The 25,084-nt window shown below is 38.5% G+C and overlaps 1 protein-coding gene across 1 annotated transcript in view; it reads right to left on the bottom strand.

Annotated features, from left to right (window-relative positions):
• The window catches only part of KCNIP4 (Kv channel interacting protein 4), an 839,530-nt gene extending 816,981 nt beyond the window's left edge, over positions 1–22,549 (bottom strand). Inside the window, exon 1 of the mRNA XM_006884508.1 lies at positions 22,367–22,549. Coding sequence (XP_006884570.1) covers positions 22,367–22,466 — 100 coding nt within the window. The 5' untranslated portion in view covers positions 22,467–22,549. The remainder of the gene's footprint in view (positions 1–22,366) is intronic.
• Positions 22,550–25,084: the final 2,535 nt, after the last annotated feature.

Raw genomic sequence — 25,084 nt, 5'->3', positions numbered from 1 at the left:
GTGTCAGAGGCAATGCGATTGACACAGGATAGAGCAGGGTTTAGGGCTATTGTACATAGGGTCGCTATGAGTCGCAAATGACTCGATGGCACATAACAACAACTGTATATAGCATGGGAGTGGCTAGAGAGGAGGGGAGGAGGGATGGGGCGAAGGAATTAAAGATTCAGTGGCATATGAATAGGTGGAGTAATATTGGACAACGATAAGTAGTTGTTAATTTTATAAGACAAATGGGAATGATCTTATATAACAATGTGAACGGGAAAAAATTTAAAAAAATTAAAAGTATTTAAAATATGTGAATTTTCACTAGAATATCTTTATAAAAATTAGGAGAATAACTTATACTAAATAAAGTTTTGTATCTCACACACTTAACAATAAAAACAAAAAGGAGAATATTTTATATGTGATCATTATTAAAGTAAATAAAATAAAGCAAAAGCAGTTATATTAGACACTTGTGCAAACACAACTAATTTGTACTATATGTTGTTGCTGTTGTTAAGTGCCACCACGTCCTTGATGACTCATAGTGACACTATAAACGAGAGATGTTTCTCCAAGTTTAGGGTTACTGGAGGCAAACTATTTTGGAAGTGGATGCCACTGTAGCATCTATCAAATAATTTAATCCTCAAATAAGTATTATTATATTAATACTATTAGTAATATTTATTACTTTCCCAGAAATAGATCTTATATCTGTGAGGTCAATAGAAAACAGGAGACACAAGCAGGTTAATAGATTTCTCCAAATTATTGTCTGTAGCATGTTGTGTTGGTAACGAAAAGGTTGAGTGTCTCTGGCTACTAAAATCCACCATCTGCTTGAATGAACTTATTGCAATTTACAGCTCTACATACTCACAGGAGGGTTGCCATGTGTTAGAATTTACTTGGTAGTGCTGAGTTTGAGGTTTTGAAAATATCTCTGGTGGCATATGCAAGCAAGTATGTGTCCAATTCCAAACCAGTAGATTTTCTAATAAATTCTATATTGCTCTGTGATCATCATTTACTTCAATTTTGTAAGATGTCTTTGAAAGGCTTTATAGTAATGTATTGACTAAGAAGAGCTCCTGCAGTAATTACTTTCTATACATCAGAGAGCTGGACACTGACTAGGGATGATAGAAGAAGAGTTGATGCCTTTGAGCTGTGGTGCTGGAGAAAAGTATTGAATATACCATAGACTGCTGGAGAACAAACAAGTTCATTCTAGAGAGGGTAAAACCAGGCTGCTCCTTGGAGGTAGGGATTCTGAAGCTCCTTCTGACATACTCTGGACATTTTGCAAGGTGGGATCAGTCCTTGGAGAGGGACTTCATACTTGGGAGGGTAGAGTGACAGCACAGGAGAGGAAGATCCTCGATGAAATGGATTGATTCAGTCATGGGGGTAATGAGGATAGATGTGTCAGAGATAATAAGATTGGCAAGGGATAGAGCAGGGTTTAGGGCTATTGTACATAGGGTTGCTATGAGTCACAGGAGACTCAACAGCACATAACAACAAAAACAACAACAATTGTGTTACCACTCCTTTATTTTCCATTCCTATATTCCCGTCCATTTTGTGTTTCTGTTATTACTAAATTTGTCAAAAATCTAGCTAATAACTTGTTCTCATCTAGTCCATTCTGACTTCCAGTTTCCCTGTAGAACAGAGTAGAACTGCTCAGAGCACTTCCAATATGGAACATCTTTTCAGAAACAGACTGTTTCTTCCTCTGTGAGGCAGCTGGAGGATTCAAACCACTGCTGTTCTGGTTAGCATCCAAGTGTTTTACCCATAATGCCACCTGAGCTCCTTCTACAGTTAACGACTATGAAAATGGAGAATAAAATAACATGATTTGATTTAGTAATATAAGAACAATACTGATTTAGAGTCAGTTCCCTTTTTCTTTTACCATTCATTCATAGTCATTTGTTAAATTTCTACTAAAATACTGAGTTTGGAAATATAAGCATGAGTTAGAAAGACTTTCTTCCTGAAAAACGTTGTTTTGTGTGACTGACTAGGAGCTCATTGATTGCTGAGGCTCCAGTGAATTTTTCAGAGGCAATAAATCACATGAGAGGAGTTCATTTATCTCTTTCCTAAAGCAGCTGGTACATTCGAACCTCATTCCTTTGAGGTGGCAGCACATTTTCTTCCCCACTAGGCCATCGCAGCTTGGAGATTAAGGAAGTAGAGAGATGTTATAGCACATGAAGCTGGACGTCTTCCCCTACCGGCAAGGCAGCATTTGTATTTATCCATGTTCACCTTCCCAGGAGGAAAGCCTCCTTATTTGTAGAGACACTAGCCAATCTATAGCATGACCACCCAGGCAGAACTGGAAATTTAGCACTAGATTATAGTTTAGCTAACTCCTGGGTGATAAATTCACCTATAAGGTGTTTGTTCTTTTATTCAAGCTTTGACTATGTGTGCTTAGTTAACAGATAAAATGGTGGAGAGAGAGCCAAGAAAATGAGTCAATCTAAAACATAGACGACAGTCACTACAAACACAAGCAAGTGACTAGAATAAATATTGTCCAGGCACACGTACCAAGTTTAAAAAAAAAATTGACAATTCTATTATTACGAATAATAAGAAAAAATACTCATGTAGATGCAGCGTGGGCCAACCAAGTATTTCCGGGGCTTTGCAAATGCTAACTCATTTTCTTTCACAGAATAACTGCATGACATCAATACTGTGTGATAGTTTTTACTGATGAGGAAACTGAGGCATTGAAAGGATGAGCAGCATGCCTAAGAATTCAAAGCCACTTAGTGTCAAACTCTGGTTCAAGGTCAAGGATACAACCTTCAAAGTCTCTGCTCTTCACCACCACCAAGCCAACCTGCCTCTAACATATCACTCTCTAATCTCTGCCCTTGGCCACCACCAAGCCAACCTGCCTCTAACATATCACTCTCTAATCTCTGCCCTTGGCCACCACCAAGCCAACCTGCCTCTATCATATCAGCTCTCCAAGTAAGAGTCAACCCAGCCCCTTCTGCTGGCTACTGCACTTGATGTGTGTGTATTAGCTCAGTATTCCATAATGCGGTGGTAACTTTTATTTCTACTTAATGAATTAATCATGTTTGATTTGGCTTTCAAGTAAGACCAAATACCCCGCTGTCAGAAGAGTTTGGATCAAAATTCAAGACTATTTGATCACAACAATGTGTTCTCTCTATGATGTAGATACTTTAGACACTTGATTAATGACCTGAGTTCATCATATGTTACGTACTTTTATTCCATACTGTAACCTTCAACCTGACTTACAGTAGGTGATGACAGGTGGTGTTTCCTATCCCAAATTGCACTGCTATAAATAAAATCTCATGTTCATTTCTGCTCATTCATTATTCAGCAAAGTGTTTTAGTAATGAAACAGGAAAAATATGTGAATTAACCTTATAGCCACATTTTATTAAGTAACTTGGGGAAAAAAATAGAAAGAGGGTATAAGATATACTTAGGATTCTGTGCTAGCAAACTATTTGGTGAAATCATTGCACTAGCCTTAAATGTTCACTGCATCTCTTAAAGCTTAGTCTTTCGATCATTTTTTCCTTTTGATTTGTTCCCGTATTAAGTAATTCTTACCTAGGTTTTCGCATGAATGGTGCCCAGTCAGACACAAACAAGATGCAGCAAGGTAAGAAAGTTGCTGAAGCTGAGAAGTAGAGGAAGCTGAGAATTGCCAAGCAGCAGCACATCTCCACTCTGAGCACTGCTTTGGCACCCACCCTCTCTTACATATCACACACCCAATCCAATTTTCCCTTTCCGAGGAAATAAAGCAAAACACATCAATAAAGTGAAATGGTTTGTTCCTAAGAGTCGTAAAACGTGTACAAAATGTAGAAAATTATATTCTCTTTTTCAGTTAGTAAGTCTCTTAGGCCATTTCCTCTCAGAATAGTTACGGGAATCTTATTCTACTTGTTAACATACAGTATATATACAACCATCAAGAATCCATCTGTGCCGTGAAAAGTGACCTGAAAATATTCTCTCGAGCCTTTTCATCATAATAAATAAACTAGTGCTTGCAAATGTTTTGTCAGATGCCCTTCCCTGAGCAATTTTATATTGATTTATAGTGTATCACTGTAAACACAGGACTGAGAAAATAGAATTCGAAGCACTGGCTTCTTTCCCTGCCCCCAGCTCATCACACAGCTGGAGAATACAATTCCCAGCTGATTTGCTCCAGAGCCTTCTGTAGTTAGAGTTCCATAATCTGAGCTGCTACAGCTGTTTTCACAGATTTAGAAATTAGAATTAGATAGGTTCTCAGTAATTCATTCTTATGTTACTGGGCTTCTGATTTGCTCACCAGTTCTGTTCTTCACTTTGAAAATGTCCTGTATGAGTAATTGGGGAGTTTTGCATCCAAGTAAGCACTGATGTTATCAGAGAGGGGGTAAACTGTCCTTTAAATAATGACCACACATTTCAAAGCAGCACTCAGCACTGTCCAGTAATTCACTCACACCCTCCTGGCAAATTCACTTCTTCAGGTTCCAAAAGGGCTATTATACCTTTTCTCGCTTTAAATATCCATTACCTCCCACCCCACAAGTGTGCGTCACCCCCCTAGAGCTAATGACTCCACTTCCTAATAACTAAGAAGCAATCAGAGAGAGTCTCTCAACTTCCCATTATGAACACACCAACCAGCCAGATTCTTTGCCTTTTCCTGGGTAGAACACATAGGAGACAGCGTCCGCTGCTGTAGCCAGTGCCTCTCAAACAGTAGGACACCAGTGATTTCATCTCTAGTCCTTTCAGAACCCAAAAGAGCACCCATAGAATACAAGAAAGTGAATAATTATCCACAAATGTGAAAAGTCCAATGAGTGCCAAAGACAATGTTTCTAGCTAGGGTTGCTTTTGTTTTGTTCCAGCGAATTGGAACCAACTCATAGCGTACAATCAGTGGCTTTTCAGAGGTAGCAAATCACACAGGAGGAGATGGCCAATCTTTATCCTTAAGGGAGACTTTGCAACTCCTTCCCACTAAGCCATCCGGGGTTCCATTTTGAGGGCAAATGGTATTGCAAATAGTATTAGAAATAGTATTATTTGATGATGACTCTAATGTGTCAGGAAGTATGAAGATGGCACAGGACAGGGAAGGGTTCAGATTTATTGTTCATAAGGTCACTAGGTGTTGTACTTGACTCAAATGCACCTAACAGCTGACAACATTGGAAATAATTCAAGAATCTGTAGGGTTTTTTTAAAAAGAACTTGATGTTAGGTTTGGAGAAAGATTCTTAACAACCTAAGATATGCAGATGTCACAGCTTGGTTTACTGAAAATGAAGATGTCTCAAAATGTTTACAAAATCAGACACTAAAATCCTCTGCATGAATGACACTTCAACGTGACAAAAATGGAAATCCTCACAACTGGGTGAATAAACATCAGCATCATAAGTGGGGAGAGAAAAAGAAGCATCTAAACAAAACTGTCGTTGACAATGATTTCATTCTACTCAGGTCAACAATCAGCGTTTATGGAAGCAACTGTCCAAAAACTAAAGTAACATAACCAAACTAACCAAACCATACTAATATTACTTTATCTTCTGCAAAGAGCTCTTCAAAGTTTTGAATAGACCTGCAAAAGCTGGACAATGAAAAAGAAAGAATAATGATGAATTTGAATTATGGCGTGGGTATGACTATTGAATATAGTATGATCTTCCCTAAGAATGAACACATCAGTGTTACAAGAAATACAGCAGAAAGCTGAAAAGAAGTGAGTTCAGTGAGAGTTTGGTCCACATTCATCGTATGCTCTTGCATACCATCAAGTCAGAACCGACCCATGGCTGACCCCCAGTGAGTTTTCAGAGTCAGTTAATCACACAGGAGGAAATTGTCCATCTTTCTCTCATAGAAGAGCTGATGGGTTCGAACCATGTGCCTTGTGGTTTACAACACAGCTTACTAGGAAAGGACATCATGCCTTGTAAAGTAGAGGAACATCAGGGGGGAAAAAAACCACAAAAACCCAACAACAATAAAAAAAAATAAAAACAAAGATAGCCTTTCCTGTGGAGAATTGTCAAAACCACCAAAATAATGGTCTAAAGCGTGTTACGGGTCCTGAAGATGATACAGGACTGGATAATGTCTTGTTATCTTGTTAGGTGGCACAGAAGATTGCCAGCATGAAGAGAGAGCTGGTAGCGTAGTCTGTAGGGTGTGCTGGTGACCCAAAGGCCATGCTATTCTGGCAGTTCAAATCCACCAGCAGTTCTATGGGACAAAGATGGACAATCTTCTTCCATGAGATTAACAATCTCTGAAACATTCCAGAAGATAAGCTATGAGTTAGTTCTGAATCTACAGTTTGAAAAGGACACCAATAGTCAGAGCTGACTTGATGGCAACTAACGATAACAGGGATTCCTAAATGCCTACAAATTTCTACTCCCAGCTCTCCTGGGCGTGAGAACCCTGCCAGCACCAGGCAATGGCAGAGCTGCCTTCTTAGATGCCCACAATGATCCACTCTGGGTCCACCCAAAGAGATCCAGATTTGCTACCATTCCCAAGAAAGGTTATCCGACAGAATGAGGAAATTACTGACTAGTATCATATGCAAGCAAAATATTGCTGACAATCATCCAGAAATGGCTGGGGCGGTACACTGAGCAGTACAGGGAACTGCCAGAAGTTGAAACTGAGTTTCAAAGAAGGCATGGCACTAAGGGATATCATTGCTGAGGTCAGATGGATCCTGGCTGACTACACAAAGACATTTGACTGTGTGGATCACAACAATTTGTGGCTAACATTGAGAAGAATGGGAATCCCATTCTTGTACTTATACAAAATCTATATACAGGCCAAGAAGCTGTTGTCCCAATGGAACTAGGGAATGCTGGCTGGCTCAAATTCAAGAAGGCCGTGGTCAAGGTTCTCTCCTTCCTCCATACCTGTTCAATCTGTATGCTGATCTAATAATCTGAGAAGCTAGACTCTATGAGAAAGAATGTGTCATCAGGATAGGAGGAAGATTCATCAACAACCTATGTTACATGGATGATACAGCCTTGCTTGCTTGACAACAACAATCTTCCAAATCTATGCCCTTTAGACCAATCATTTCTAAATATCTATGTACACAGTACATGATGTATCAATAAACATATCAATAAGCCTCGCCTCATTCCCTCAGCCTTTATCTTTCCTGGTTTCCTCTACTATTTCTAACACTAACTAGCCACATATATAAAGTACATTTTCAGAGTTAGCATCTTTGCTTTTAATTTTTTTCAACTAAACATGACTCACTGCCATCAAGTCAGAACTGACCAATAGCTGAGCTTTGAGGACACTTTCCGAGGCTGTGAATGACAAGGAAGGAAACTTGGGATTGTTCTCTTGAGGAGCAGTTGGTGAACTTGAACTGCCGGAGGGGGCCATCTTTGAATGAGCAGCGATATTGCCTGTGGACCGCCCCACTATCCTGAGCTCTCTTAGTCCTCACAAGGATGACCAACTTAAACTCAGTGAAACAGAGAGTCAAAGAAGTGCCATTTGTTCAAGTTCCACTCAAGAAATCAGGCTTGGGATCCGGTCCTGTCTACTGTACAATGTCACGTTCTCTCAAGTCTGCTCTAGGACTTGCCTTGAGCTCTAGAGCTTTTCCAGACTCATATGAATTTCTGGATAAATTCTGTAAGCTAACAGGATTCCACTTCTCTTGTCGTCAGCAAGACTCAGAGGAGCCATGCTAGTCCTAGAGTAGCTGGGTCATCTGGAATGTCTATGTTCAGTGTTATGATGGAAAAAGAAAATTCCAAAAGTCAAATGCGAGGGAGACTGGATAGCGGTGTGTGGGGCGGTGGGGAGATTATTAGGATGGCTGAGTCTGGTGGGTGGAAGGAGTGGGTGAAGGAATTAGGATCGCTCCAATGGGAACATGAAAAGATGGTAGGCACACATCAGTAGAGATTAACTTTATAAAACACAGTATATATAAAAATATGAAACACAATGTACATGAATGAAACATGATGCATACGATTTTTTTTTCCTTTTTAAAAAATTTTATACTGGTTTGCTTTCAAAGTTCATATACATTGTTTTTCACACCGGATTTTCCCCTTTCCTTTACCCACCTCTCCCTCCAACCATCATCTCAAAGATTTCCTTTTGATTGAATTCACAATAAATGTTCATTGAGTAAGTTGTTCTAGAATTAAATGACATAATGCATCGGAAAAATCTGCTGGGAAAAACCAAACCAAGTCTTTAAAATATTAAAAAAGCAGTATGCATAATTTATCCAATTTTTCTCAGTCTCTTCCCAACCGTGAGGTCAGTCCTGTTCTACAACAGTGGCAATATGCAGTATTTGTCCTTTTGTGACTGAGATATTTCACTCAGCATAATGTCCTCCAGGGTCACCCATTTTGAATAGTATTGCATGAATCCCTTATTTTTCAATGCAGCATGGTATTCCATTGTGTGAATATACCACAGCTTCTCTATCCACTTGTCTGTTGATGGGCACTTAGGTTATTTCAACTCTTTTCTATTGTGAACAAAACTGCATATATGATTGGATATTATGGTTATGACAAGAGTCCAGAATGAAGGTTGCATAGTGGAGTGTACCCAGGGGTGGGGGTGAGGGTATTGTATACCAATGAAGGAATTTTTCTTTTCCTTTTCAAGGAGAAGAGCGAACTGGAGGTGTGGTTGCGGTGGGCAGGAAGAAAAGTACAACAATGAATGAATAGAAATCCAAAATCTCTGTAAATGTTCATTATAATAAAGGTTAATAAATTAAAAAAAGAAAAAATATTAAAGAGCAAGGATTTCACTTTGAGGATGAAAAGGCAAAAGCCATAGTATTCTCAATTGTCTCATATGCATATAAAAACCGGTCAATGAATAAGGAAGACAGAAAACATTATGCTTTTGGTTTATAATGGTAGGAAATGATATTGACTATGTTGCAAACTTAAGGAAGAGCAAAAGTAGAGCTAGAATTACTTTATTTAGTAGTAAAGGGTAGAGACTTACTAATCTCATGGGTTGTTTTTTTGTTTGTTTGTTTGTTTTGTATATGTGGTCATATATGTATGTGGAGGAGCCCAGAGCCTGGAGACAGACCTCATGTTGGTATAGTAAAGGGTAAGTGAAAAAGATGAAGATATTCGATGAGATGGACGGACACAGGAGCTGCAGGGCATGCTGCCACAACAATGATCATGAGGGAAATGCAAGAATGAATAGTGTTTTTGTTCTGTTGAATACAGAGTTGCTATGAGTTTAAGTTCACCTTCCAACAACAGCAACTGTGCTCTGAAGATGACCTTGACCTATCTGAAGGGTTAACAGAAAGATGGTTAGAAATCTGTACTTTGTAGAAACTCGGCTTACATTTGACTCATACTTGGCCAGGTTTAAATATATCTTGGGCAAGTAACTGAAACATCTTATCTACACTGACTAGTATACTCTTTAAGGTTTTGTTATTATCATCAGCATTTCATGCTTTATAGCTCTCGGACCAGCCTCCTGAAGCTTCTCCCTCCCTATACTCATTTCAAATGATAGCTGCTTGAATATCAGGCATTTATACTATGATACTGTGTCTTTACCAGAATCCCTGACAATGGGATGTGAAAACTAGCTTCCCAGTGAAGGAAAGAATGGTTTCCCACTTAATCTAGCCTGTGTTATTCATGTTTTGGCACATCTCATCACTTTTCTCAGGAGCCCTATTTCTGCCAGTGCATTGGAAAATTCCCTTCTCATTCAGGATAGAAGCCAATAAAGCCACCAAATATCAATAGGACGGGAAAAAATGTTCATCATATGTCCTTAAGGAGATAAAGAACCTGAATTTCCTCACTTGAACTATGGCTAAATAACAGTGTATTCTTCCACGTTTCACAAACATTCATTACAATAAATATGTAAAATACTTGCTTCCTTGTGTAGAACATAATTGATCATTCTATCATAGATGATGTAATTATTCAGGTTTCTATGCTATTTATTAGCTTTATGATCTCAAACAAGTCAATTAACCTTTCTGGGTCTCAGTTTATTCATCTGAGTAATGAGGGGGTTGGACTAAAGCCTCTAAGACTCTTGCTGATTTCAAATACATAATTACAATGTACAAATGTCTGGGATGTAAATGTATTCTCTCAATTTGGATTATACCTAATTACAGTTTTGAAGTTATGATATGGGTTAGTGCAGTTGTCAAAGTGTTTGCCTCATAACTGACAAGTGTGTGAGTTACAACTCACTGGCTTCTCTGAGGAGAATGATGTGGCAGTCTGTTTTCCATAATGATTTCCAGCGCTGGAAACACTTTGAGGAATTTCCACTCTATTTGACAGAGTCATTATGAGTCAAAACCAATTAGAGGCAGTGGTTGTGGACATGTAGTAATTTTGAAGTTACTATGTAGAGGAAGAGCAGGTACTCAGGGGCAAACCACAAAAACCCCATAATTTTTACATTGTGTGAAATTTGCCTTTTCAGATCTCCTGTCATATATAAGGACCAGGTGATCAAATAATATTATTTATTGACTTTTCAATCTTACTAGGGGTCCTTGTAAGGACTCTTGACACCAGCAACCAGGAAATCAAAAGATGACTTACACTGGGAAATCTGCTGTTAGGGACCTCTCCAGAGTACTGAGAAGCAATGGAGAAATCTAGAGACTAAGGTGTGCCTGATCCAGACCATGGTCTTCACAATTACTTGCTGTACATCAGATTTCTGGTCAATGACTAAGGATGACAGAAGAATCTATGCCTTTGAGTTGTCATCCTAGAGAAGAGTCTTGAATATACCATGGACTACCAAGAAAACATATAAGTTTTGGAGAGGGTAAAACCAAGTTTCTCTTTGGAGGCTAAGATTTTGAAGCTCCATTCTCACATGCTTTGGGCTTGTGACCGGGAGGGACCAGTGCTTGGAGAAGGAAATCATGCTCAGATGGGTGGAGAGACAGCGCAGGAAAGGAAGACACTAGATCAGATAAATTGATACCAGTAACTGGGACAATGTGGGTAGGTGGGTCAGAGTCAGTGGGACTGGCTCAAGACACAGACAGTTCAGAAGTTTTATACATATAGTCGCTATGAGTCACAGGCAACTTAACAGTACATAACAATAACAACAACAGGGTTCTTGAGGGGGGTTTAGTGGCCTAGTGGGTAAAAACTTGCACTGCCAACGCAAAGGTAAGCAGTTCATATGCACCAGTTGTTCTCAGGGGAAAGGTGGGCCATCTTTTCCTGTGCAATTTGCAGCCTCTGAAAACCTATTGGAGAATCAGTGATGAGTTAGTTCTGTCTTGATAGCAAAAAGAGCAACACAACAGGAATCCCTGGTGATACAAGTATTTCTTTAACAGGCTAAGCTGCTCTGTGGAAAGCTGGAGGCTTCAGTGCACCCGAGTTGTCACAGCTGAAAGTTATGGAGATCTGCTTCCAACAACCAACCGTTGACCAGTCTACGGAGTACACGTGCACTGTGACACATATGGGCTAGGTGTAACTTGTAACTGACTTGATGGCAGCTTCCTTCTGTTTGTTTGATTTAAAGTCTTATTAAGACAATTCATATAATGCCTACACATGTAGTTCAGGTTACAATTATACCCAAAGCTCTTTAAAAATGCCTGTTAAGGAGAATTAAAGACTAGAAGGACTGATTGTCCCAGCTCAGAAAGAGCGATGAGTTTTCAACCTAAGAATATGCTAGAAAAGCAGCAGTAGATATAGTGCAGGAAACTGTCCAACCACAAGGACATTTTGATCAGAAGCAATGGATTGATATTCTAGCAGTTGTCTGGGACAGAACAAAGAGGTGATTGGTAGTAGACCCTGCATAGGAACTGAGGTTGGGGCAGGCAAATATTATCGACCGAGCCTCAAGGAAGAAATCAAGAGATTATGTAAAGACATTTCCTCCTAAACCTTGAGTAGTTAATGTTATAGTAAACAAAGAAGAAAACCAAATCTTCTCACAGTCCTTACATATGTGACCATGGTGATTTCTCCTCTTTCCAGCCCAGTTTGCTCACACTGTACCAGACAAACTAGCCTTTCCCAGCTCCCTGGAGACACAGAATTTCTAGCTCAAGCCTGTTGCACCTGATCTTCTATCTGCCTAAGATCCTCTTGATCCAGATTCAACTGTGCTTTTCATCCTCATTTCAGACAGTATTTGAAAAAGTGAGTTTGAAGAAGTGAGTTCTTCAAAAAGACCTTCCCCAATCACCCTTTTTATAAGTAGAATCTCCATTTCTGTACTTTCCCCCTTATTATCATTGTACTTATTTCTATCTAATGTCAAATAATAAATTCCTCTGTTTAGCTTTTTTTCCCCTCTTGTCCTACTAATAGCATATAAACCTTCCACAAGGACAACAACTGCATTCACTGTTACACAGACAGTCTCAGTGCTGCTAACATCTCACTTTTATTTGCCCTTTGATGTTATGCAAATTTCCCCTCACTTTGAAATGATTGAACCAACCCTTACTAGCAGCACACTGTTCATTGCAATCACCTTCATTTGCTGCCCTTGACGCTTTTGAATCATTGGAAAAGCTGAGAGGTTTCTCTTGCACTTAAGTAAGGCTAAATATGATCTATGCATCTATCCCACCCCTTCTGGATCCTTATGCTCATTCTAGCCAACTTTCCTAGCAAGTCTTAAAGGCACAGTTAGGGATAGATCCCGTTTACAACCAGGGATACATCTGTATTCACAGTGCTTGGAATAACAGAGCACATTCTTCTGTATTTTTTTCTTGCAAACTTCTGTAGCTTTGTAGTCTGTATCTGAACATTGAACCAATTGGTTCAGAAAGAACAGAAATTTTGCCTATTGTTCAAGCTGCATCTTCAATGACTAGAAAAGTGGGTAGCATGTGGGAAGGACTAGTAATAAAATGTCTGTGTCAGGAAAAAAAAAAGATAAAAGGTCCTGAACTTTAATTTTAAAGAGGAAATTACTGACTTGTCTTTGATGATAGTACTAAGTACCCAACTTTCTCTATAAAATGCACCCACATAAATGACACAAACATACAAAAGTACAACTTGTGCAGAACATACAGAAAACTAGTTGGAAGGAGATTTCCAAAAGAAGTATGATGTGTGCATTCTTTTCATAAAAATACAGTAATAATCAGACGTAGTTTTAAGGCCAATCCAATTTCTCATGAAGAACTACATTTAACCTGTTGCTGTAATGTCAATTCGGACTCACAATGAACAATGCTTTAAAAAGTGTCACGTCCATCCACAGTGAGTGTCCTGTATCCTACCAACACAAACTTCCTTTTCTGAGCAAGCAATGAGTTCAGCTTTCTGTTTGATATTGAATTATCTCAATATTAATTTCTTAGAATAAAGAAAAGACTAAATCTGGCCACAAAGGCAAAATATATTTATTATATTTAAGATAGGGACTTAAGCCCTCCCATACACAAATTCGTATTAATCTATATAACAATTCATAGCGACCCTATATACAACAGCCCTAAACCCTGCTCTATCCTGTGCCAATCGCACAGCCTCTGACACACCCATCTCGATTGCCCCAGTCACTGAATCAATCCACCTCATAGAGGATCTTCCCCTCCTGCGCTGTCTCTCCACCTTACCAAGCATGATATCTCTCTCCAAGGACCTTTCTCTCCTTACAACATGTCCAAAGTATGTCAGACGAAGCCCCAGAATCCTTGCCTCCTAGGAGTAGCCTGGTTTAACCCTCTCTAGGATGAATCTGTTTGATTTCTTGGCAATCATAGGGTCGCTATGAGTCGCAAACAACTCGACGGCACACAACAACAATAACAACATAACAATTAGGAATGGAACTTATTAGTATCATTTATGAAATAAAGGAATGGAGGCACAGGAAAATTGGAGTTTCTACACATGATTATATAACCCCTATGTGATAGATATTATTAAATCCAGTTTTTATAGCTTCAAAGTTTGTGCTTTTAGCATCTCCACTGTATAATCTTCCTGGAAGTATTAAAATTAAGGCATAGGTTCAGCACAATGTTTGTCATGTTGATGAGTAGCCTTCTTACCATTCCCAAATTGTTTTCAAAGAATTTCTTCTGAAACACTAGAAAATGGGGAAGAAATTCAGACAATCAAGAAACTCACCAATGAAAAGGTTGGCATTGGAAGTAATGTTGAAGGAGCTGAAGAATTTTTCTTACTTTTAATAATCAGAATAATTAGCAATTAGGACAACTTTCCTTATGTTTTGTACATACACCTAATAAGTACCAAAGCTGGGTGTTCCAGAAATTCATCCTTTGAACATCTTTCAGTTGGTATGAATTTTTCCTAGTAAGATTACTTTCTTATTATTTAAATATAATAGATGGAGAAGAGATTGAGATTGTTGACAGCCTCAACTTGCTTGGCTCCACAATCAACACTCTTGGTACCAGCAGCCAGGAAATAAGAAGATGAATTATATTGGAAAAGTCTGCTGTCAAGGACCTCTTCATAGTACTGGAAAGCAATGATGTCAGTCTGGAGACTAAGGTGCTCTTAATCCAGGTGATGGCCCTCACAATTATTTGTTATGCATCAGAGAGCTGGACAACGACTAGGAATAATAGAAAAAGAATTGTTGCCTTTGAGCTGTGGTGCTGGAGAAGAGTATTGAATATACAATGGACTGCCAAGAGAACAAACAGATCTGTCCTAAAGAGTATGAAACCAGGCTGCTCCTTGGAGGTAAGAATTTTGAAGTTCTATCTGACATAGTTTGGGCATGTTGCAAGAAGGGCATAGTCCTTGGAGAGGGCCATCATGCTTGGAAGGCTGGGGAGACAGCGTAAGAGAGAAAGACCCTATAGGAGGTCGACTGACTCAGTTACTGGGGTGGTAGGGGTAGGTGTGTCAGAGACGGTGAGGTTGGCTCAGGATAGAACAGGATTCAGGGCTGGTATACACAGAGTCCCTGCGAGTCACAAGCGACTTGACCACACACAACAACAAACAACAATAATGATATAAATGTAATTATAGAGTTGAAAACCACCATACTTTATTGCCAACTATCTTGGTTCATAGTTGTTTTTTAGTAGCATCTGATGCTAACTACAGACCAGAAATAATCTCACAATTACCTGACTCTTATAATTTGTAGACACAGAACTGATGGGTCCATTTGTACCACTCACAAGAGCTGCAATTAGAATGAGCATGTTACGAAAGTTGGGTTATAACTAAAATTTATTGTCTGACTGTAATTAATTTGTTGGTTCAATCAAGAATCTTAGAAAACAGCGCTTTAAAGAGCAAATCATTTGGCAAGTCATTCCCTCTTCCTGGGACCGACTGGTCATTTCTCAAGAATCTATAATTCTAAGAAAATTTGTTAAGTCAAGAGCTTCAGTAATGAGAATGAAGGGTGTTTTATCTTTTATTCTCTTTCCTAATGTATCTGAGCTCATAGCCATGACAGAGACATAGTGTGGGGGGCGGGGGGGCGATGCCAATATTAAAAATAGGTAGTTTTTATTTTCTTTAGGCATCTTATGTTAAAAAAAAACACAAAAAAACAACCCTTCATATGATAGTTTTAGCTGTAAATATTTGATTCCATTCATGAATAGTAATCTTCCACAGTTAGAGTTAAAATAATGTGGATCAGTGTCGCCATGAAGACTTTGGGATATATTCAGGTCCCTTCATTTTTTATTTTTTTTTTTGTGACTTTGAACAAGTTCTCTCTTTCAAAATGTCTTGTTTAGTCATCTACAAAATGAAGAAAACACCAACCAACTTCACACTATGCATTATGGTTCACTGTCAACTAAAGTACCCTTCCTTATTTCTTCCACTCTGTTTTCCTTAACTGAAGCCATCTTTGTTCCTTGTGTCTTTATACCTATTGGCAAAGTCTAGAATACATATTTATTACCAGCAGTGAAAAAAAAAAGAATACATATTTATTTTTATGTCCATTCTGTTCAAGCTTTAAAATCCTAGTTAGCCTTTTTTATGCTCTAGAGTAAGGCTGGTATCCGTTACTCCAGTAATCTTTATTGAATATAAATCATCTTACTACTACTGCTTTTCTGATACTCCACTCAATCTACTTCATGTATCTGACTTGTTAATATGAAACCTAAATTCTATAGTCAAAGCCTCATCTCTCTTCACAGTACTATTTTAAGTTGAATTTCTACTTTGTATAGAATGGTCATCCTTCTTCTATTCCATCGATTTCTAGTAATTCCACCAGTTACCCAAAACAAGTTCTAGACATCGAGCAGGAATACTTTTATCTTTCTTTCAAATCTTGTCCCCCAAGAGAATGAAAGATCATGCTTCATTTTACTAGGATTTAATATAGATTCATTTCTACTCAAATGTTTTTGTTCTAAGTCAAGGGCTTTGTAGTATACCTTTTGCTGTGCTTCAATGGTACAATATGAAAATATGAGCTCACTAAACATGATACTGATTGAGAGTTTATCACATACAGAATGTTTAAACAACAACCAAAAACAAATTTCGTTTTTGAAACAGGTATAAGATACCTGATCTAATGTATTCTTATTCTCATCAAATTATTGGTCATTTCTACTACAATACAATGTCTAAGAAAATAATACTATAGAATAGAATATAAACTCTAATGGGCTAAGTATGACTCTTCGGCAATCTCAAATTCTGCGTGACATATAATCCCAAGTTAAGTAAATCTTTAAGACAAACCAAAACATCTCCTCATCGAGTCAGAACCAACTCACACCTGACCCTCCAGTTAGGATTTGGAGGGTGTGAATTGCACGAGAAGAGATTTTCCATCTTTGTTCCTGAGAACCACAGTACAGCCAAACCAACAAAGAGGTCCTGGCTTTGTATTGATAGCATAATTTCTATAATCTATGCCACCAGAGGCTCTTTAGGTCTTCCATTTCTTCTTTATATGGTGAGAAGAATAGTACACAACTTATAGAACTTTTATCAATGTTAAATGAGAGACTTACTATATACTAAATTACATTATATCACATTGCACTTATACACGCCTGACGTATTATATATTAAATCTCAATAAAAGAAGATAATGATATCACTTACTACTGTTCCATCTTATTGATACTGCATTGAAAAAGATGGGGGAGAGAACGGTTTAAAAGGGATATATGAATATCTCTCTCTATCTCTATCTCTGTATCTATATAGATATATATCCATATATCATAACAGGAGTCCAGAATAAAGGCTGCACAGTAGAGTGGACTTGGGGGGAGGAATTGTATAACACAATGAAATAATTTTTCTTTTACTTTTCAAAGAGAAGAATGAACTGGGGTGGGGGTTGCACAGGGAGAAAATTGCAACAATGAATGAATGGAAATCCAAAGTCTCTGTAAACGTTCATTAAAATTAACAATAAAAAAGGGGGAGAAAACGCTTTAGAGATCAGGAAAGGGTTCAAAACCACATGGTTAATAAGAGATCAAACTCCAAATACAGCCTAGGAAATACCAAAAAAAGAACAAAAAACAAAATAAAAACAATCAAAAACTTAACAAAAAACCTCCATCAAACCCTTCTTTCTGAGTGATTATCTCTCTGATCAGATTACCAAATAAATTCCCCTTCTACTCTAGCCCCTTTAATTATTATTGTTGCTGTTGTGTCCCATCATTCAGAACCTATCCATAGTTGACCATTCTGGTGTGTTTTCAGAGGAAGCAATTTCACACAAGAGGAGATTGTTCATTCTACTCCCACAGCAGCTAGTGGATTTGAACCACACGTCTTTGGGATTGCAGCATAGCTGTTCACCACTAGACTACCAGAGCTCCCTTTTCTTAACATAAAAGAAGTATTAATTATAAGACATCTTAAAGAATATCAGATGGTCTAAGTAGTCCATTTATTGCAGCCCTAGTTGATGTTACAAGATTACATGTTTGTTCACTAAGATCACTAGAAATTGTTTTTATTTCTCTTAAATATTACAAGTTAGAGAAACTATTGCAGTACTCCAAGCACACAACCGTGTTGACTTCTCATTACATCTGGGGAAAGGGAACTCTGGAAGAATCTTAAGAACACACTGCTTTATGAATTTCAATTAAGCTATTTGCTATGGAAGTAATAAAGTCCTTCCAGTTATGTCCACCATTTGACCCCCATGAAGCATTGTGATACCGGTGCACAATCAGCTGTTTTCCAGTAACCCAATTTATTGGCATAGCTGATGTATTTACACCTCTGTCGAGTGCACGTGAAAACTAGAAATGTAGACTTAAAAACCCCTATCAGTTCATTTGGGTCACTGTGGAGAACTTTTGTGGAAGCTAGTAGAATAGGATTATAGATATCTGTGAAATAACATAAGCTGGATAAACAGAAAATAAATGATAATGTCTATTATGAAAAAGACATAGATCATAAATTGACTTTTTGTCTATTTATGGAAAGCAATCATTAATATAAGTGATTTTTTCCCCAAGCCATGGACTTTAACTTAATGTATTTCTGTAAATTTGTGTCTTTTTGCTATGACTGAGAGGAGAGAAAAAGGTGGCTTTTTTTGTAACTCAGAAACTACTTCAGCATATTTTAAATATATTTGGGTGAGAAGTAGATATTTTCACAGCTCAGTGTTGCATATAGAGATAATGGACTAGCTTTCCATTAAAAGTTTTATTCAATTTCTCCCTAGAATGCTTTCACAGAAAGCCACTAAATACAAAAATATATTTTACAGCTGGCTAACAGGTAATTCTCTGTTTTGGCATTTTAAGGAGTATTCTAAACCAGCCTAACCTTAGAACTTCCTAAACTCTTCACTAGAGAAGGTCTGTGAATGTAAAACCATGGCTACTGACATTGTGCACTATCTTCAAACTATCCTCAGATTAACACTATTGTTTTCACGATCTGGAATAACAAATGCTTTTCTTCAAGAAGAAACCCTTCAGATTTCTCCTCAGTTACAAAAGCAGCACAGCACAAATGAAGAAAACATCCCTGAAGTTCTAAATATTAATAAATGATGACAGGATGTGCTTATTTATGATTGGATTCTCATGTAGGTTTTTAGAGATGCTCTCACAATGACGCTTAAAATAGAGCAGCCCCAAATGTCAAATTCCAGGGCTCCAGGCAAGGACATTTCTCTATTCTCTTGAAATACAATGAAACTCTCCCTGAGGTATGATGAATTATCCCCACCTTGGCAATGGAACACAAATTGTGCACCAGCACCCTGCATTACCAATTCGAAAGTAGGCCATGGATACCTTCTTCACGAGAAAGGAGCGATGGTATGGGAATGATCACATTTTAATTACCTGATATACACAAAGAATTCTTGAACTCTAATCAAGCCCAAATCTTTCCTTTTAGACAAGAAGTAAAGTGAGTGCTTTTTTTTTTTCAGGCTTAGCTATCTAGAGAGTGTTGGAGAAAAAGAGAGAAACTGCACGTCTACTATTATTGTTATTGTTGGATACACTATCAAGTTGGAACCAACTCATAGCTGACCTAGCAGGTTTTCAGAGGCTGTCAACTGCATAGGAGGAGATTACCTATTTTTCTCCTGTGGAGCAGCTGAAGGATAAAAAAAAAAATTTAAAAATCATGCCTTTGGTTTGGTGATGCAACTCCTTACCACTAATCCGCCAGAACTCCATTCTACTATTGTTACAGATGCTAAATCTAAGTCTTTTCTTATAGATTATAATTATGTAATGTGGATCCGTGGATAGTAGTAGTATGTGACATAAACACAAACACTGGCATACTGACCCAGGACGTACTGGACTCTCTCCATTTCTAGTCTTCTACAGAGAATGGGAGTTTAAATACTCAAAGAGAAACAAATACAAGTATTTCAGATTTAATATTACTAGTTTATTTTTATCACATTTTTTCTATATTATATTAAAAGCAAGGTAACAATCAATTAGTTAATGATAGCACTTTATATATTCATGAAAATATGCATAGAAAAACTACATTATGAGCGACGACAAGTTCATAAAATAGGAATGTTTGATAGTTCAAGATAAAAACACTATCATGCTTAATGTACTTTAAGTTCAAATCGTTCTACTAAGATGGAAACTTCTTTAACAGGACACGTGTAGATAATGAGGTAAAAGAAACATTAGCAGATTTTTATATGCAAAGTGAGAGGGATTTGAGAATATCCTGCGTGACACTAAACTGGAAGTGAGTATCAATGTATGTTTGTTTTTAAAGAAAGTTTCAAGGAATCTATAAAGAAGCAATTTTGATACTAAATGTTCTTTCTTTTTCTCATCACTTGAAATTATAACCAAATTTTAGAATATGTGCATTCTGATGCATAAATTTCAGCTACATATAGTGGGATATGATACAATTTCATTTATATCTCCAGTGAACAAAGTATCAGGCAGTTTAAATCTTGGTTTACAGATGTAATGCCTGTCTGTAAGACTCACTTTGGAAATGACTGATACAAAATGGAACTCTCTATTTTCTTTTATTGTTATTAATTTTTACAGATTGGATCTAATTATCTTTCATGTGATTAGAAACATTTTACCATATGAAACCTAATTCCTAAAAATCCAAAATTGGACATAGATTCTTACTGAAGATGGGGAGCACATTGTTTATACTCTGAAACTATGATGTTCACCTGGAACACGTTGGCATTTTAAAACATAAGGAAGAAGTTGATCATATAAATAAAAATAGCAGTTTTGGATACAAACATGGAGAAGCACTTTCAAAACACTTAATGGACTTATATTCATTTGTGAGAGCAAAGAGCACCGGAAGCAAACAGAATAAATATGATAGTGAGTCTCCTCACCAAGTCAGTAACAGCCCTCAACTCCAGCTTTTACGCAGTAACCACACATCACCCATGAAATAAACAAAACCAAGCTCTTCCACAGAGCCAGGCTTTCCGATACAATTCCACGTAACTGCAAGTCTCAGAGAACTGTCTAAAGATGGGAGGTCCCCATCACATTTGCTAAATAAAACAACCCACCAATCGGCAGAGAAGTCAAACCAAGTTACTGTTTTCACGACGATGCCCAAGACTGGTAATTTTCAAGACCAATCATCCCTTGCTGAGTGTAGAGTTTATCCTCTTTCTAGAACAACACATGTTTCCACCACAAACAGTAAAACACATTCTGAAAACTGAACTCTAACAGGACTTTCACAAACCCTGCCGGCTGCTTTCCCCGCCTCCCCCACGACGACTTACAAATGTAGGTTTCTGGTAACCTACATCAGAGTGACACACTTAATTTTAATTTGATGTTTGCAATTTGTAAATGCAATTGTACTTGTCTCACACGTGGCAGCCGTTCTCTGGGGTACTGGATCCCTTGGAAGGATATGTATGTTTAACACATTCACATTCCTTCTCAAGTTTGAAAATGAGAGGAGAGAGGAGAGGAAAGCACAACCACCCGGAACACCACCTCAGGACGCTTTTTTAAATTGCTCTGACAACTTTAGAGAAACACGGACTGGCTGCATGCAAGCAGCTCCCTCAAGGATGAGAGTTAAGAATGAAAACAAATAATTTAGATTGACTAGTAAATACCTTCAAAGAAAACACAATGCAAAGACAGACGTGGGCAAGAGCACACCTGGTTTCTAAAATGAAGGAGATGTTTCTTCAGGAAAACAAGAGAAAGAGTCTCTGGTAAGCAGCAGCACTTGAAAAGGAGCTCTGAGTTATTTGGAACGTAAAGTCCATCATATGCAAGTGAGTTGGAGACTTCCTTCCTTTGCAAAAGAGGTAATTGTCATAATTACTTCTCCTTGACCTTATAAAAAGCTTATGAGTCTTAGACTCCAATCTCAAAAGTATCAGAATAAGCATCCATTGCTGTTTCATGAATGCCTTTGCCGAGCAAGAAAGCAGTGCACCTCACAACAAGTACAAAAAGAAAATTGCTGAGATAATAAAGGGGGGACATTCGATAAAATAAGCTGATATCCCAACTGATTGCCTCTATCAATGTCACAGACAAGCCAGTAGAAATCTTCCCTCTCTGCAGATTTGCATCTAATATTTTGCTTTAAAGTGTTTCTCATAGCTTTAAGGCTCTTTTGCAGTGCAAACACTACAGCAACTTACAGAAAGTTGATTTTATTTATTTGCAACCCCTGAAATGACTGGCTCTCTCAAAGTCCGCCTCCGAGTAACATTCATCTGAGCTCATTTCAGGTGCCTCTTTTACATTCGCTCCAGAAATTCTGTATTGCAAAACAAGAGAATTTTTAGAAGTCGCTGAAAAGCACTCCCTTACCTTCTAAACCTGCTTCAATCAGCCCAAACTGTTCCAACAATTTAACAAAAAGCACAATGACGATCAGAACTGCTATCATTTCAAGCCCTTCCAAGTTCATGGTCAGCTAGGTCATGGTCCAAGCACAGCCACTGAGAAGTGTTCCTCTGCCTGGCTTTCTTTGTAAAGCCATTAAACTACATTAAGAAGGCTACTGCCTGGGAAGGGGAGGAGAGTGAGCGAGGAGAGAGAGAGAGAGAGAGAGAGAGAGAGAGAGAGAGAAAGAGAGAGAGAGAGAGAAGCAGGCAGAGAGAAAGGATGTGAAAGAGAGAAATGCATTCGTCCTGTTTGCTGTAGCTGAGGCCAGAGTGGCAGCAGGATAAATTCTGATCTGTCAGAATTAGCTTCTTCCTCGTTAGCTCTTTCACACAGAGCGACAGGCAAGCATGCGGGAACTCTCCTATCACCCCGAAGACCCAGGGAGGTCACCCAGGAACGTCCCTCGGAAACATGACACTGACACGCGGTGGTGGTGGTGGTGATGGCTAGCCAGCCCAGGGACCACGCGCGCCAGCCTGAGCCTCTGGATGCTGCCGGCGGCTTTGTTGGGCTGGTCAGTTGCCTTGGAAACGGAAACTAACCAAAGGCTGGACTCCAGCTGCAGACAGGGTTCCAGAGCTCTCGGAGCTCCGTGTGTCTTGAAATGAGAAAGAAAAGCTGGATCGGCGACAGGCAATGTGACAATCCGGCTTCAGCGGCTCCAGGACACTGTTGACTACTCGGCAGTTTCGTCCAAAGTGATGGGGAGCCGAGAGTAATGAGGTTTAAGAGATTCATGAATATCGACTCTCCCTCCACTTACTTGCCTTATTTATAAAAGGGTTTAGTCTAGATTTTCGTGACTTAATAATCAGTTCTGCGCAGCAGCTAGGATACCACTGGGGAGCATAGGTATGACACATTAATAGTTTTCTTTATATTTGATTTGCACAACATTTTAAGAGTTTATCAGTTGTCTGATTATACATTTTCTCATTACCATTTAGTACACAAAAATAAATGTGTTCATATCATACCCCTATATTTGTTTATACAACACACACACACGCACACACACACAGTTTGTCTGTAGTTTTTAATTGAGTTAAGCACATTTTGTACCAAAAAAATGTTTGAACTGGAAAAAAAAAAGTTAGAAACAAAACTTACTTGGAGTTTCCTTTTTCTATCTTGCAAAATACATTTCAGATTTTTTTTCTTTCTTTTTTTTTTTTTTCTATCAATGCCAGGCAGATCAGACCCAAATTAAAAGACATAATTAGGCAAACCAACAGCTACAGAGTCAGTCTCTCAGAAAGTTAATTCACGTTTTCTGGTGCAGACAGTTAAGCAAATTGGGCAAAGGAAAGCGGGCAGTCCTCGTCTTTGTCGAGCTGTAGAGGCAGCCTCGTGAAAAGCTATGGGCTGTGGAACCAGCTTCCTAAATTTTTCTCCAGGATGCATTAGTTAGTACCTGTGTGACCCTGGGTAAACGATTTACCATCTCTGTGCCTTAACAGTTCCCATCTCTTAAAAGAAGATTGAAATTGGCACAATGGGACATACTTGTCAGTAAGTGCTTGTTACCAAGCTAAAGGCCCTACCTCTCTGATGTCTTAAATCCATCAGTGGCTCCTTAAGGAGAACGATGGGCCATATCCTTCTATGTTCTTTACAGACTCAGAAATTCAACTCAAGGTCAGCTGTGAGTCAGTTCTCACTTGACAGCAATGAGTTTAGAAGAAGTGATTTTTCAGCAGTACTTTCAGAAGAAGTAGCGTTTTCAGTCACTGCTCCTCACAGCTGTAGATTCCATTCTGATTCACAGAGACCCTGCATTAATGTTCTGAGGATGTAAATCATTACTGGAGGCAACTCCCCATCTCGCAAATTTCCTAGAGAATATAAACAGCCAACATTTTAATTAGCAGTTCAAGTTATATCCTGTCTTGGAGAGAGTGAAACCAAGGTTCTCCTTGGAGGCTAGGATTTTGAATCTCCATGTCACATATTTTGGGCATGTGGTGAGGAGGGATTGATCCTTGGAGAAGGACATCATGGTCAGAAGGGTGGAGGGACAGTGCAGGAGAAGACGACCCTGGATATGATGGATTGATTCAGTAACTGGGGTAGTGGAGGTTGGTGTGTCAGGATCATTGAGACTGGCTCAGGACAGGGCAGGCTTCAGAGCTGTTGTACATAGGGGTACTATGAGTCACAGGTGTCTCAAAGACACACACCAACAACCACAACCACTGATCCCTGCAATCACTACTACATCCTGATAGATCTTCTTTTTACCACAATTCTCTCCAGGCTTTCTACCGTAATAGAGAGAGCTGTGAGGATAATTAATATGTAATGCAAGCTTCATTGCCTTAATCAAAACCCAGCCATGGCTCCCTAATAACCTGTGGAAGTATATTTAAGTTCCTTTAAAAGGGGCTCTGGTCTTCCGGTGACCCTCTTTCTTGCTGTGCAATGACCTGGTAGCTACTTCCTTCCTCCAAACTCATTCAGACGTTCTTGTTTTCCAGACCTTTCTTTACTCCATTTTCCATCTATTTGAAAATCACATACAACTTCCCACAACATGTCTGTCAAGTTCCTAAAACATTTACTGAAACTTCATCAACTAGAATGGAATGAAATTCCTCCCTGTTTATATATCTTTGGGACTTTGTCCTTTTATCATGTCTA

This window comes from Elephantulus edwardii, unplaced genomic scaffold (assembly GCF_000299155.1).
Source record: "Elephantulus edwardii isolate Elephantulus edwardi_28Jun2011 unplaced genomic scaffold, EleEdw1.0 scaffold00035, whole genome shotgun sequence".
Taxonomy (NCBI): Eukaryota; Metazoa; Chordata; class Mammalia; order Macroscelidea; family Macroscelididae; genus Elephantulus; species Elephantulus edwardii.
Note: the sequence above shows the minus strand (reverse complement) of the source record. Positions and strands in the feature narration are given on the sequence as shown.